The sequence below is a fragment of the Chamaea fasciata genome, unplaced genomic scaffold (genome assembly GCF_029207755.1).
Source record: "Chamaea fasciata isolate MVZ Bird 193981 ecotype frontalis unplaced genomic scaffold, bChaFas1.0.hap1 SCAF_2, whole genome shotgun sequence".
Lineage (NCBI taxonomy): Eukaryota > Metazoa > Chordata > Aves > Passeriformes > Sylviidae > Chamaea > Chamaea fasciata.
In genome coordinates, this window is record NW_027094087.1 from 20625286 (window position 1) to 20641507 (window position 16222).

The 16222-nt window shown below is 39.2% G+C and overlaps 1 protein-coding gene across 7 annotated transcripts in view; it reads left to right on the plus strand.

Annotated features, from left to right (window-relative positions):
* Nucleotides 1–16222, plus strand: part of CMSS1 (cms1 ribosomal small subunit homolog) — a 221130-nt gene that overhangs the window by 105835 nt on the left and 99073 nt on the right. The window contains exon 2 of one of the 7 annotated variants that reach the window (XM_066175203.1): nucleotides 7871–7921. The exons of the other annotated variants lie outside the window; for them this stretch is intronic. Within the exon in view, the coding sequence (XP_066031300.1) occupies nucleotides 7871–7921 (51 nt within the window). The remainder of the gene's footprint in view (nucleotides 1–7870; nucleotides 7922–16222) is intronic. 7 annotated transcript variants of the gene reach the window in all.

Consider the following 16222-nt stretch of genomic DNA (forward strand, 5'->3'; position numbering starts at 1 on the left):
CTTAGTGGGCTGTGAGTGTTCCTCCTCCTTGCCATTCTGCAGCCCATACTGGGAAAGGAAGCAGTGCCACAGAGGAAGGTGTAGGAAAAGCCTCTAAGGACCCAGATATGTGCTGTGGGATATTCAGCACTGCAGAAAGCTCTTCTCACCCTTTTGTGTGTGCATGGAGCCATGCACGGGCTCTCCCCATGGGACAGATTCCTAATGTATTTGAAAGAGTCTCTGTGAGCTCTGGCTTTCTGCTGAGTGTGTGTGGGCCATTTTGAACAGACAGCTTTCTCAGAGGAGACAAAGGTCAGTTTAAAATTTTTAGGTGTACTATGTAATGCAAGCTCTTGGCAGATTTGGAAGATAGGCGTGAAATCTTTGTCAAGGAGGAGGCCTTTTGTTTCCAAGAGAAAGTTTTGGATGCAGAGGGGGAAGAGGAGTATTTGCTAGATGTGCCTGAAATATGTTTGTTTGAAAGCCACTATTGAATTAGGTGTAAACTCTGAGCCTGGTTTATATTCCTCAAGGCAGGGGAAGATGGAATCTGTTGTTTATCTGAGTGCAGGTTTTCCCCAGGGTGCTTATATACACTACAGAATATTCATTAAGCTGTTGGCATTGCATCTCTAAATCTTTTCTTTGATTTCAGTTCTTAAATTAAAAAGACAAGCCAGATATCCCCACTCCTCCCAGAATAAACCTAAGTTGTGAAACTATCCTTAACACTTCTGCTGAATGAAGCATAAACACCTACTGTTTTCTGGCAAACCCTGTTTATCAATGTAGACACTCTTCTGAGAGTTGTTTCTCTGTGACACATAGTCTTTACCTGACCTTCAGAAAGACTGATGGCAAAGGGAATAGCTATAAGGCAGATTACTGCCTATTTCAGATTTGGGGTTATCTGGGTTTTGCAGCACATGACGTTGAACAACTACCAGGGACAAAAGAATTTTTTGCTTCTCTCAAGTTACTGTTGGCTTTAAAGCAAGAAGCCAGGAAAGGGTCATGCCATTCATATAAGTTTAGAGAACCTTCAAAACATCTGTTTTAAAATTTTCATTAAGAGATACAGGGCTGGTGTCATGGCATGATGGAGAAGCTTTCCAAACTGGTTTGAGAAGATAAGTGCATTTTCTTTGTTATTTTGCATTTCACTAATATTGTGATCATTGTGCTACCATTTTAGCTATACAGTTGGTTGTATTTTGTACACTACTATTAATATGGCAAAAAGGATGCATTAATAATGAGTAGGAACAAGATGGTTAGCTGGTTTTTAACTGAGTTGACTCATTTCAGCTCTTTCAGCTCAGCTGTTGTACAGGGTCAAAGACAAAGGAGATTTCAATTTCTAGAGCTTTGCTTTAAGATGGAAAGTAGACCCGCAACTCTGTCATTCAAAGTCATGAAGGTAAGAAATGAATTTGACAGTTCACAGAATTGTTGCTAAGATAAAATGAGAGGAAAGTGAGGGAAAAGGGAGTGTTTAATGGGAAGGAAGTACCAAGAAAATAGACAATCTGCTTTGGAATACTTAGAAACAGAGCCATGAGAAACTTAACAAAATACCATCATAACAAGTGGGTTTGCCAGACACTTAAGACTTAGGCACACATTTTCTTTGGTGTTCTTCTGGAAATTGCTACTAAGAAATGGCTTTTGTGGACTCGGGTTTTAACACAGCACCTGCTGCTACCTGCACACCTTGTTTTGGGTGATAATTTTGTTTCAAGAAACTAATGATAATTCCATTCTTCTTTTAAGGTAATCTACAAGTTTTTTTATTTGCTTCAGAGTGAATGGTAGTGATCTGCCCTTCCTTCAAGTGACTGTTACTTTTACAGGATATTTAAGGTGAAATAACCATATACAATAATGTAGATTATAGCCAAATTTATCGAAGTGACTGCTATCAATTCAGACTGAGTAACAATTCTTCGAAGAAATTCTGAAATCTTCCATTTTTCGCTTGCCCAAGTGATTCCCCTTATCCTTTTTATATTTAGTGGAGCAACCAAGATACCTGACTGAGACATGAATCTTTCCTAACAGTACACTTTGTACCTGTTGTACAATTGGTTCCCAACTGTACACTATGAAAGATGTTTAAAAACATCTAGACTAACATGGAAATTACGTAACTGTGGTGAAAACTTCAAAAGAAAGCTTGGGGGTTCCCCCCCACCCCCTTTGCTTTGTTTAGGTACATGTTTGGGCTCGATTTTGATCCGTGCACTCTTGCAAATCCTCCGTATTTATACTCTTAAGTAACTGGTTCATCAGGAACTTTTAATGAAATATGTGATCTCACGCTGGGAAGATACCTTTTTTTGTTTTTTCTTTTTCCTAGTTTCCATGTTCTTTTAGGGTGTGGTTTGAAAATGAAATTTAGGTTGGTCTTTCCTTTTTTGACCTGCCAAAGGGTTTGTTCTGTTAGCATTGCTCTGCTCCCTGTAAATCAGACATTCTTCTTGGGCTGCGTCAGGTTACTAATGACATGATTAATGCAGGAAGGGTAGAGAAGGATGACGTAGTGGCTCATGCAAAGTTTACCTGAGAATTATCTATAGCTCTCTACTGTTTAGTGTCTGTGTGAGTCATGGCCTGAAGCTCTGCCATTCCCTGTTCTTCAGCTGGGCAAAATCACACTTACCTCATTCTATGTATGCATTTCTCCCTTTCCTGCCAGATCTGATTAGAAGCACTTTTGTTTTAAACTCTGTTTATTAAACATTCAATACACTTTTTGCAGATAGCTGACCATAAGGCAAAATGAAAAGTGCCATTAGATATCTGTGATCCAGACGGCTTTAGAAACTTTCTCTGTCCTTACATGAATTCTGATTTTCATCAGCTGAAGTCGTTTTCACGTTCATGGCTTTAACAGTGATAGTGTTTTGACATTAGTGAGCTTTGCAATAGGACCGTGAGTCAGTTGCTGTCTGTCAGTAAAGTCTCCTGTTTCTTCTTGTGTCTTTGTACAGATAAAAGCTTACAAAATACAAACAGCAAGTTTGTGCTGCTGTCTCCAGCTTTTGAAACTTCCTTGGGCTGCAAGTGCAAGAGTTCCCATCAGATTTGGTTCACCTACTAATTCCTTAATGAAGCATTTGGGAAATTCATCTTACTGATATGAAAACATAGGCATGTTCTCTGAAACTCTTTGAAGCCTTGGTCATTCCCTTACTGAGGGCTGGCTCAGTGTACCTGCAGAACAACAAATATTATTCTGCTATTTGTGTATGTGTGTCCTTTAACTGTCACGTGTTCTCAAATCTCTTTTAAAAGACCCGAATGAAGTCAGTGTAGAATTTTCAAGTAATGCTGATTAGTTTTTCAAGATTCCTTTGTTTTCTCTGTAGAACTGTCACAAATCCTTTGGCATCCTTCAGGACTTTGGCTTTCCTCAGCTGAAACTGTCGCCTTTTCTCTGTATGAGCTGCTCTCTGAATTATCTTGTGCAAAAAGTGCTCAATGTTGAACTGTACAAGAAAATGCTGAAAGCAGGCTATCGTTTTCCAGCTAGCCTGTATCTCACAACCTGCCAAAGCCTATATTGGGAACACAATGTGTGGGAAAAAGTTCTAAAATGATAGACAGAAAAATGTCTTGTGGGAAACCTAAAATGCCTTGAGACTCATTCTGTTAATAAAGAATGTTTTTACAAGCACAGCATCATCCCCTCTACTTTCTGACATTTTCAAAAATGAAAGCTTGAGAGCATAACATTTGCGTAGAATGTAAACAACCTTGATAAGTGGGAAAGGGACATTTCTTGGAAATAACATTGCCTTAAGAGAAAAGAATGGTCAAAGTGAATAATTAGCCAGAAAAAAAACCCAAAATCAATGCAACTTAGTTCTAAAAGGCTCAACTCCTTCTAATAAAGTCTATACTGATGCCTGAGATAAAATTTTATGTGCACTTTGATTACATTTTGCAAACATATCTTAAAGAAAACAAAGGTCCTATGATCTGTTAATCTCAAAAGGTGTGCCAGGTGAGTAAATTCTTATTGTAAACATATCATTAAAATATCTAAAAGTTTTTGAATGCTATGTGAACACATTTTACATACATTGCAGCATATGCTAATGGAGTTATTGATTTTAATTACACAGATGCCTAAATGGGAATGGCAAAAGTTCATGTTCAGCTTAATGTTGTCTGTATTTAATTTTCCTGCTTTTAAAGGAACTGTTTATATAAAAGAGTAACATAGATTTTATTCAGTGAGTCAGTGTTTAGGCAAAAAATAAGCATATTGTTTGACACGTGCCTTTATGTAAGCTGTGTTTCTAGAATCTGTCTTTCAGTTTGAGCAGTGAAATGGTTTTCATGGCTTTTGTTTTATTCTGGTGAAATAGCCAGTGCCGTGGCTGTAGAACTGATTTTTTGCTTTTTGTCCAAACCCCTCTTCTTTCATGCTTGCAACTAGAAAATTATTCAAACAAGGCTTTAAAACATCTTTTTTTTTTTTTTCAAAATTGAAAGGCACTGAATGAAGTAGAAGTGCAAAAAATAACTGTTCCATAAAACTTGTACCTTCACTTGTGCAGGTTTATGAGGCAGGACATCACCACCCTCCAGTTCATTAGGCTGTGGTTACTTGTTGTTGCACAAAGCAGCAAACAGCCCTGCAAGGCTCTGTCTGGCTCAGCCTCAGGCAAGCCCACAAATCCAGAGGAAACTCTGATTGAGGAAGGACCCAAGAGGCAGGAAACAGATGTTGGCAGCAGTGTCCTGGCTCAGGTAGCCAGATAACAAATGTACCAAGCCAAAATAACTAAGTGGTTAAATGGCTATAACTGGAGCTCAGTCTTATTTATTGGGCTACTTAAATCTGGGTTTATCTAAGGAGTACTGTGCCTTTTGCACATGCTGTGCTTTGTTTGCCATTTGTGGTGTGTTGTCAAGCTTCAGGGACCTTGTCTGATAACACCAAGGTCACGTGCAGTTAGGTACCTTTCTCAAAGGCTTGCTACGGTCATCTTGGTATTTCAGTAGTTATCTTCTGTGTGACCAAAGCCCACCATGCATAGGGGGATGTAAAAGGACAACATTGGAGTCTTACATGTTCAGAAAAAGTCCTTTGAAGTCCCCCAAAAAATGCAGATTTAGTATTATATTTTTGCTGTGTACGCCTTTCTTCCTGTAGCCTTTGCTAGTACATTAGTTGTACCAGCACCATAGGAAGCCTGCAGCAAACTATTTCACTTGGGTGTTGGCACCTTATCTTCCAGGGAAAGTGCATAGAAATGCATTTTCCAATGTGCTTTCAGGCTTTGGATGTTCCTGGTATCCATTCATCAGTTCAAGTGTCTGATATTACAAGATCCCAGAAGGAAATGGGGAATCTCAGAGTTAAAAATAAAATAAATTACAAAAAAACAGACAAACCCACAACAAAGCAAAAACTAAAAAAAAAAAGCCCAAATAAACAAAACAAACAAAAACCCCACTCTTGAGTAGTATAAATGGAACTGAAGGAAACTGATCTTGGAGGGGGTAAGCAGGATGCTTAAAGATTGTGCCATGAAGGCACCACTTGTCAAAGAGAGGTGGTCCACGCTTGTGATGCTGTGGAGCAGCAGTGCAGAGGTCTGTGCCTGGAGCCTTTCTTTTGGCTCCTCTGGCTTTTGAGAAGTGCCTGGACAGCACCTCTGTGATGGGATTTCTTGCATTTTGTTTGAGGCTCTACGTCTGTCAGGTTTTTCTCAGAAGCAAAGCCTTTGTTCCTGGTTTGCTGGTGGCCTGCCTGTACTTTAAAACCCTTTCAGGGTTGTTGCTGCCTGACTTCTGGCTCGCTGTGGGAGCCCTTAGTCTGAGCTCCTGCAGGTAGATAGCGACAGGGTAACTCAGAGGGTTTCTCAGTGCCCTCTTGCACTTTGGTTTAACAACATGAGAAAAGTGCATTATGTTGCCGTCAGAGATCTTACTTCATTCCTGCTCTAAACTTCCTCTTGGGATTTGGTGAGTTTGTCTTGTTTTTAGATAGCCCCGATTTTCCCTCGTCTCTCATGGTTGCTGCCGCCACCATTTTTCCATTTGAGAAGGTGTTTCCAGAGATAACCTTTTTAAGCTTCCTGAGTGCAACCCTGTGACATCCTTAATTTGTACATGTTATTTTCTGCCACTTCTCTAGCACTGGAAATTTCCATTTCCCAAATCTCTTCAGGAGCAGTAGGACAAAACTCGCTTTGTGCGGGTGATGAGGCAGAGGTGGTGTAATTGTCTTTTAGATTACTATAACAAATATTTTCCATTTCTGAATTTACTAAATCCCCCTTGAATGTAAATATTGGAATGTGCTGACTGCGGATTTGTTTTAATATCATATTAAGGTTTTTCTCTTGTAATGAGTCTCCTAAATGCATGAAAAAGATAACAAGAGGTCACAAAACTTACCACTGCTATAGTATTTTAGAAGCTGGTTCAGATATGAAGAGAGGTTTTTTTCTTAGTTGAATGCCACTTATTAAAAATGGAATGAACCTGTGTAAAAGCAGTGGATCTGATACTTCTGTCGCTGACCTGTTGTTCTAGGCAAGAAGGACTTTTATCTGTTTTTCAGTCATTCCCAGTGGTGGGGATGGATCAGCTGAGAAACAGAATTTGATGATAGTAAGTTTTAGCAAATTTCATTCCAGTGGCTTCCCAGGTAGGAGAGAGAAATCTTGGTGTGAGCTTGTGGACCTACTTATGTTTTTTCAACTCCCCATAAGACACAAGTTCATGGGAAGCCAAACCACATTGGCTCCACTGTTTGTAGAGCTGCTTGCTCTTTTCCGTGGTGTTTTTTTTAAATCAAATTATGTCTGCCTTTGCTAAACTTCTGTTGTGTTGCTAGCTTTACTGTGTATGTTCCAGTTGCTAAAATACAAGAAGCCACAAAGGGCACCAGTGTAATAAACAAGAACAAATAAGGACAGTCTGAAATGCTGTTACTTGCAGATAGTTGATTTAAATTCTGAAATAAAAAATGCCTCTGTTTTTGGTATTTATTTTATTTATAACTTTCTTACACCACTGTGAACTTATTTCCATTGAAATAAATACAAGAGGACTACTGCTCACTTGCAACTATTTAAGAAATGCAAGCAATGAAAATAAAAATACTTCAGATTTGAGAATTAGTTTTTATCTAAAAGTAATGATTTTACATTTTGAATGTTAGATCTGTTTTCAGTTCTGTATGCATGTTCCTTAGGCAAATTTTTGAAAACATCATCGTCTGATGAAAGTTCAAGTTTCTGATTTTTCATATTTTCTCATTTCTGATTACTATTTAATATAATGAAATAATCACCATGTTGCTTGTGCTTACTTTAGCTGTAGTTGTTTATAAATAACAAGGATTGGGCATGGAAAGCTATGATTTTAAAAGCAATTTAGCTTGGTAGATATATTTCAAAATCCTCCTGTTTCTGTGTGACAACAGTATGAGATTGCATTCAGTTTAAATTTGAGTCCTGTATTTAAAAGTTTCTGAATTTCTGTGATCCAGCCTCCTCTTTGAAACCTGGAAAATTACCCATTTGAAGTTTGTGTCTGCATGATCCTTACTACAGAGTTGCTCCAGTTTTCTTTAGAGACCCATTTAGAGACCATCAGTCCAAGTGTTTTTATATTCCCTTGTCATGCTGCTTCAAGACAGGTTTCCCTTCGGTAAAATGTTTCCTTTATTACTTATTTGTTTATATTGATAGTAGTTTCCCTCCTAAGGTTAATTACTGTTTCGAAGAAATTGCATTTTCCTGTTCTCTTGTAACTTGTTTACTTTAGATTTGTTTGGGAATTCTTTCTATTTTGAAGGTGTAACGCTCCAAGGGATGATTCTTAATCTTACCTTTTCCCCTCTCTTTTCTTCTAATTTTAGGTAAGAATGAGTTTTGCAGTGTGTTTTTGGTTTTGAAGAATTTCTGCTTGGGTAAAGTATTAATCTATCTTCCTTAAAAAAATGGTATTCTTTTTCTCTGAATGTAAGAGAGGAGGGGGAATTCTTGGCCAAAGCTAGTGCTGTGCGCTTCTAAAAACTCTGATACAGTTGCTGGAAGGGAGTTTGAAAATTTCAAGTAGGTGTTTGGGTTTTTCTTAATAATTTTCTATATGCAGGATGATAGTCAAAATGTACAAGCAATTTATTAACTGTCACCTGTAGTAATTTGGAGAAGTTTGAAATATATTTCCCTTAAATGAAGCAGTGTACTGCTTCAGATTTCTTGTTGAATACCTGCATGTTCAAATGCCCTGCTCAAGTATACAATAAGGCTTATATAGTAGAAGCTCTTTATCTGTCTACATCCAAGAAGAATTTCAAGCTAGACAGTAAAAAGAAGGTCAGCTAAACACACACTGAAAATTAAATGGTAATTCGACAGGGTAATTAACACATGTTGCAATACCAGGATTTCAGAGTTGTTTCTTCTTTTTTGAAATAAAAAAACCTGGTATGTCTTTAGTGTGTAATAATGATGTGGGGGCTGTACTGGACCGTGTTTTTCCTGTCACAGCCATCACTAACTGTAGATTTAGAGGCTTTCTGTTCAGAGGCTGCAATCTCAAGGGAAAAGATCTTTCATTTAGCAAGCCTAGAGACAACTTCTGATTGTAGGAGAATTGGTTTATTGTGGAAAGTAATGCAACTATAAATATGACTTCCTGTGCAGTAGGCATGTTTGCCAGTTTCTGGAAGCTTGAAAAAGGAGATCTTGTCTGGTTACAATTCACAATCAACCTATGGAAGGGAGTTGGGAACAGCAGCCCATTTCTTTTATCAGGGACGCTCTTGGTTCAAACTACTGCGGTTCTGCTTTTTTGTCCTTTTTCCTATACATAAACAGTTTTAATTAATCAGTGAGAGGCCCAGCATGAGGTAATGCTGGAAATCAACAATTTCAATCCTGTGATTCTTAACAGAGAATTAATGGAAACAGAGGTATTGCTATCTCCTTGGTCAGAAAGTATGTCATTTGCACGGTATCTAAAGACAGGCTCTGGGCGACTGTGTGCATAATATTCCTTTAGGGTTTGTCTGGTTTTAGAAGATCAAAACTAAAACAAGAAATAATGTAATTCATACTGGGAAATAACTCTGATCTTCAAAATTCTCTAGCATATGTATTGTCACAACTTAGTTAGAAGGACTCTCTGTAGTCATCTAATCTGATCCTTTGTGTAATGTAAGGCAAAAATCTCTTGCTTATTATTCAAACAGATTTTACGTGGGCTTCGGCCTCTAATAAAGTCACTGCAAGCTGGTTTAATTTTAATTTTTCTCAAGTCTTAAATATTCTCCTTCCTTGCCATTCTATCTGAAGGGCCATTAGAGATCTCTCGAAGGAAAAGTTGGAGATGCTGTGCTTCTAGGGACAAAAGCCTGTAGTTTCCCAGGGGTGGGTGCATGGTGTTTGTCCTTATCTTGACGGCTCCCCATGAAACTGGATCTCAGGTGGCAGTGAGAAAGAGCTGGGAAGCAGTGTGACGAGGACAGTAGAGCAGAGAAGTAGTGGCACTTGATGGCATGAGAGTGAGGAAAAGATGTGAGAAAGCTGCCATCAATCACTGCTTCCGAGAGGTAAGAAAACATTGATCTAGGACTTAAAAGGTGGAATTCCTATACTTGGTCTCTATGCACTGCCTTGACCGAGTTCTTATTTTTAGAGTAATCAGACTTAGAAGAGATTCATGCCTTTAGGTAGTGGTTCTCAGTGGGAGAAATGTGAGAGGAGGAAAGGGAGAAAGCACTTGTGCTCCATGTCCTGTGCACAGTCTTGATTATGTACTTTCCCTCATTCACTGTTGTCCTTTCCTGGCAATCTCTTGTTGGTTAAAGAATTTCCATATTTGAGAGTTTGAGGCTGAGCGCTTTAATTACCTGCCTGGTGTATTGCATTGGTTTCATTCCATCAGCTACCCACCTCCATATGCTCTTTCCACTTGTGTTCAACTGCCATGCAGTGTTTTGTACTCCACAAAGGACCAGAAACCTGGACATTGTGCCCGTGCTCTGGGCCACATCAGCATGCAGTGCCTCTATACATACTGCACACACAGCACAAGCCTGGCTATGTGGATAGCCTTGCTGCAGTGCAATTTTCTTTTTTCTCCTCTTTGCGTTGTTTTCTGAATGGACAGTAGCTTGGGGGCAGGGGGAAAAGAACAATACACTGTGGAAAAAACCTAGATTTCACTTCCTTGAGATCAGGTTTTGTACTGGTTTTATAGAGTCACTTTATGTCATTCAGTTAAGAAAAAAGTTAATAGACCTACATTTGAGTACAGATAGAAACACTACTTTCTTTGATCTCAGTTCTTTCCTATGACTTAAAGGAGCCACATTCCTACAGACGAACTGTCTCCTCTGAATGTCTTCAATATCATAAAGCTCATAATCTAGGGAAGAAATGAAGTATGCAGTTCAGATTATTTTTTTCAAATATAAATGTAACTAAAAAAAAATAAAGTATAGATGTAGATTACATCACTTGTTCTACAGTACTTATATTTTCTACAAGGATACCAGTTTACTGCCAAAATATGACTCAAAAGATCAATAGCAAACAATCTGTACAAGTTTACACAAGAGAACTGAAGTAGTTCATTCCATAAGCATTCTGTTTTAAAAGCATACATTTCAAAAATAGATACTTCTTTGGGAAGGCTGCTTTCTTAATTTTCACTCTTGCTTTCAGAAGTATGTCCAAATAGTTACAGGGTTGTTGTTTTTTTTCTGAGAAATCTGTTGCTGCACACTGAGGATGTAAGGGAATTGGAATGGCTATGGCTCTGAATGCTTGCAGTTAACAGAGGTCAGTCATAATATTTCTGGCCACAAAGAAAGTTCTAAATTTTTTTTTTTAAATAAGTACACATTTGATGCATATTTATTGTAACAAAGAATTGAAACTGAGGTCTGGAAGGTTCATTCCTATTTAAGGTTATGCTGATCGTGGTGGCTGTGGTTGAGGGAGACTCATTTGTCATGTCTGTATAAATATTGCTATGCTGTGCATTTAATGTTTAATGTGTTTTGATTCCTTTAAAAAACCCTGGATTTTTTAATCTAAAAATCTGTGTATTAAGAAGTCAATGATACTTTCTCCATATCAGTGCTTAGGTAACATTCTGCAGAAAAAAATTACTTGCACAACATAATACGGCACTAATAGACATATCTTATTTTTGTATAGTCCTTTCTTGTTGAGAGTGTCAAACATTTTGCTTCTCAGTCATTGTCTTCAGAGTTCCTTTAATCATCTGTATGTTGGTCCATTTACCAAGGCAAATATCAGAGGGGAAAAGGAAGGAGAGCTGCCAACTCTCCCCTGTTTTTTGTTTCTGAGATTAAAAAGTTTCACACAAATTTCTCCAGCTCTAGGAGGAAAAATGTGCAGTTTCGGAATGAGTCTTATCCCTTTTGTTCAGCTCATGCTTTTTATTAAACTCTTTGGCTCTTGATTTTAAATTATCTACCCAGTAACTGATAGTCAAAATCTCCACAGCATTTCCAACAATTCCAGAGGCGTCCTGACCATTTACAGATAGTAATGTTGGCTAGTACAGGGGGCTTTTTTATGCTACAAATGTTTGAGTATGTCATAGCTTTTGGATTTGAGAAAAAGCACACATTTTAGAAAAACAACTGAAAAAAGTAGAAGTTGGAAAAATTGGAGTAGGTGGGAAAGAAGGGCAACTGAGGTAGTCAGGGCTTTCAGCTCAGGGTGTATTGCTGAATGTTCCTTAATTTTGGCACTTATCTGTTGAGATTGTGAGAACAATCTTCATTATTCTTAGCAGTTAACCCCCCACAAAAGTTTGTTCCCCTTTTATAGAGGACTTGTCAAAACACTGTCACAACTAGGCTGATTTTAGACAAACAGATCCTGGCTCTAAAGAGACAGTAAGTCTGTTAGTCAAACATGGAGGGCAGCCATTGGCACTGGGAGAGGCAAGAAACCACAGATTGTTTTCTCATTGGATGAAGAGCTTGAAGCAACGTAAAGTTAATTGAAGAATTCCTTGAAAGTGAAGTCAGCCTAAAATAAAAGCTTAGGGGTCTATAATTTACCAAATGTGAAAGCTTTGTGAGCAGTAGTGAACATAAAAGTTTGAAAAGAGCATATTTTAGTAAACATATCTGGCTTGTGTTATGGACTGTCCTGTTTTAATTATTCATCCAAATAATGTAGATTTGCAGTATGATCTCTAATTAGGCACAGTTTGATTTATTGAGCTGGCCCCACATAAACCGTGATGTCATGCTGTACTGCTCAAAATTACAGCTCTGCTCTTGCAGTTTAAAGACGATTATTTTTAACTTTGGAATGCTTCAGTTTTGTGCATCTTGGCTTTTAGCTTTGTGAACTTAAGATGTGCTCTGCTCCTCTCCTCCTTCCTCCCCCCAGATCAAAGCAATCTGTTGTAATGTAACCAGAACAAAACCTATTGAAATGGGCTACTGAACGCTCTCAGCTTTAATTCTTGTTGGTAAATAAGAAGAAAGGCAAGACTCTTCATGCTTGCTTGTCGGGAGGGTTGAGAAATAGGTACAACAGGTACTGAACTATGTCTTGCCAGGTGTCCAGATGCTGATGCCATTCCAGAGCAGGAATGCTTCACTTTGTCTCCAAAAGATCTTAATTTTCTTTTGATGCTATAATTGAAGAAAAAGAAAAAGAGGGGGAAGGGAAAGCAGGGAAAAAACCCAACCACACACACAAAAAGGAGAGAGGTGGGAGCTGCACTGCCTGTTACTGCAGGTAATAATTATTTACTAGGACTGGGAACTCTCACGCACATGAATTTTTACTCTTATGTGTTGCATTTTCTGCTTATTTCCCATTTGAATAGGAAAATTTGCCTTTCCTTAAACCAAGGTCTGTTCCAAATTCAAAAGGAAGCTTTGCACAGGAGGATTTCTGCATTTCCTTACAGAGGAGGTCTTCTGCAGCAATGAGCAACATCCCTTCCTACCAACATTCCTGGTCTGGACTTGTGGGCAAAGGGCCAACACACACCAGAACGTGGAGGAAGGAAGAACTGAAAGCTGGATCTGAGCATGATCTCTCCTGCCAAGCTCATTGAGCGTATTAAGAGGAGAACAGCATTTCGGTGCTGTGGGAGTCTTTCTGTGGAGGTGTCAAGACTACTTCATGCAAGGCCCCCATTGCCTGACAGCAAACTGGGGAGGGAACAAGAATAAAGGCATGGAGGCGTCACAGTTATACTGGAGGCACTTAGTTACCTAGCAATATCAAAGGTGGCTATTGTGTTCGGAAGGCAGTAGCTGTGGCAAAGGAAGGCAGACTCCATTTTCTAACAAAGCAATATCTGACTGGGAGGGGAAGGTGAAAATACCTTCCTGTGGATTTTAGTGGGAAGATGCCATGAGCTGCTCTTGGTAGTGATTGCAGTGTTTCAGGCTCATGCAGGTTGAGAACAATGCACGTTGAGTCATTGCAAAGCTGTACTTCTCATGAGGAGCCGTGATTATATAGCAGCTGACTCAGTTTCTATGCTCTAAATTGATTACAGCTTAAAAGACTCATAAAAAGTCATGGGATTTCTTAGGTTTTTTTATAAGGATATTCTCAAATGAGTATCACATTTTTAATATAATCAGCTGTTGACTAATATATTGGTTTTAGATGTGTAACTGCTCATAGTTGTCCTGTAACTATATTCGGTTTAGGTAATGAGGCTTGGAGACAGTGTTGCTGCAAGGGAAAAGGGGAAAGGAGTTCATACCCTTTCGGTGCTTCAGTGCCAGTGAATGTAAATGGATGGGAAGCATGTATGAGTTTGCTAATGAATTATATGTAGAGTGGAAAGATTGGATGTCTGAGTTCTTCTACTCCTTTTTTGACCTGGCAGAATTGCCGACTGAAACTAAACTTAACCATCTAGAATAAGGTGAAAGCATTAATTCTTTGAACACTTAGGTCTCTGGTTAGCTATCAGTTACAGGGGCCTGTAATGTCTTGATTGTAACACAGCACCAGTAAAAACAGCCAACATTTGCTTATGTGCAGACCACCTGTCTTGTTCCCGATGAAATGAAATTAAGTGGTAGGTTTCAGATAATTCCCTTGTAAGATACTCATGTTTTGTCTTGTGTTAATATATGTTTGGGCTTATTTTTATTATCAGTTACAAATCTGAATATAATCTCTTTTCCAGGATGGTAATTAGCATAGTTGAAATTGATCTTGCCCAGAGATCTGAGTGAGGTGGCTGTCATGTACTGTGTGTGTCTGGGCACATGCATGCACGTGTGTTGGTTTTGTTGTCAGTTTCTTTAGTGGATCTGGCAATATACTTGGTACAGAAACAGTCGGACCTTGAGGAACCTATGACTGACAGCAGTTTAATGCTTTTCCGTGTATTAAATGACTGATGCAGGTCTAAGTTTTTTTTCGTTTTTTGGCAGTTCTTCTCCTGACACTTACTTGCAGAAACTGGTCTTGGAACTTAAAGGAATAGCTTGCCTCTGAGAGTAATAACAGCTTCTCCATCATTCCCCCACGTCACTAAAACTGGACGTTCATCCACAAGCTGTCTCACAGCTCTGTAGTTAAGAACTGAAAATACTCTGTGAGGATTTTAGCCTGCAATGTATGCTGAAGTGATCCTTAGGTCCAAAAAGTTAAGGGGGTGATGATGACTGTCATGAGAAACAGGGAGGTGGGACATGAACATGGCTGCTGTGATACCTCTGGAATTGCCAAGAGCTGACGAGATGGAAAGTTAATGACACTTTGCAGTTACAATATTTACAGTAGCTTCCCCTTCCTTTTGCTCTGTAATATGAAGCTGTTCAGTGTTATGTAAAAAACCAATCTTTTCAAGAGCACATGCCTGAAATTATTTTCTTGATACTGATGCCAAAACCAACTGGGGTCACAGCATACAAAAGTACTTGAACAGAGAGATGAAGGTGATCAAATCTGGTGGACACAGGTAGTCTCATGATTGTGGAGTCTTGTGAATCACACAGGGAGGGATGCATCTGGCAGCTGCATAATTTGAACAAGTCCTTGGGCATTGATTAATGGTGTGCTGGTCACATACAAGAACTTACGACATCTCTTGCAAAATTCTGCCCTCTCATACCCACTTTCTCAGCTGCAATTGTTCCCTGGCTTGTTTTGGGCAAAACTAGCAGGCTCAGAATAACCAAAAATGTTGAGGGAGCTCATCTGTGCTGATCTGTCTCCGGTGAAAATGACTAGAGAATGATCGTACAAGCAGCTAGGCAAGTTTGGGGGGGTGTTGACCTGCCCTTTGGCTGTGTGTAGGAAAAAGACATATCCTCTGAGGAAAGGTGACTCCTGGCAGAGGCTGCATGCTCACAACCAGTGATGTCTCTGCTCTGCATCTGGGGGCTGTGAAGGCAGGTGCACACAGATTATCACCTGGCTGCAGTGTCTGCGTTGGTAGCTTGAGCTGGTTAGCAGAGAAGCTGTGATGCCACAGGTCAGAGTGGGGCTCTAGGAGAGCTAAGCAGCTTCCGTGGCTGCACACTTGAAGGCAGACTGCTGCACTTGTTGGCAGAGATAAAAATAGCACAGCTTTGCTTTTGGTGTTTTGTGAGACCACTTCTGACAGGCATAGTGGAAGGCGCATTTTTCCTCAAATGCAACTTTTGCCCAAGCTTTGGCTTGTTATTGATTATATCTGGATTTCAGGAGGCAGTGCTAAGATGATTCACATTCATTAAGTAAACTTCCAGCACCATCCTGGGAGGCAGATTTAGAGAGGAGGAAATGCAGGTGATTAACCTAAAGGTGCAAAAGGAATCAGCTTCAGAGCTGAAATTAAACTTTGGCTCTAGGCATCATGCCTCTGGAAATTCCTACACTGAGTTTCATGTCAACGCTGTCCCATTACAGCACGGTAATTTAGAGTAATTTATAAATCTGTATCTGTGGTGGATAAGATTTGCATCAACCACATCCATTAACAATAAAAGGATTGCTATTAAAAAATCAAGTAATAAACAGATCATAGCAGCAGTCGCATGGATAGACTTTTTGAGAAAGGGTATACATCTTTATATCTGGCTTCTACTGAGCATTGAGAAGCAGATATATTCATTGGCCACCTAGTCCTGTCTGTCATCTATAACAGCGAGAGAAAGATTACAGGAACAGGACAAGTCTACAGTCATGCCTTTTTTTTTTGTCATGTCTTGCTGGTTTTGACAAATCTGCTCAAATTCTATTCTGAA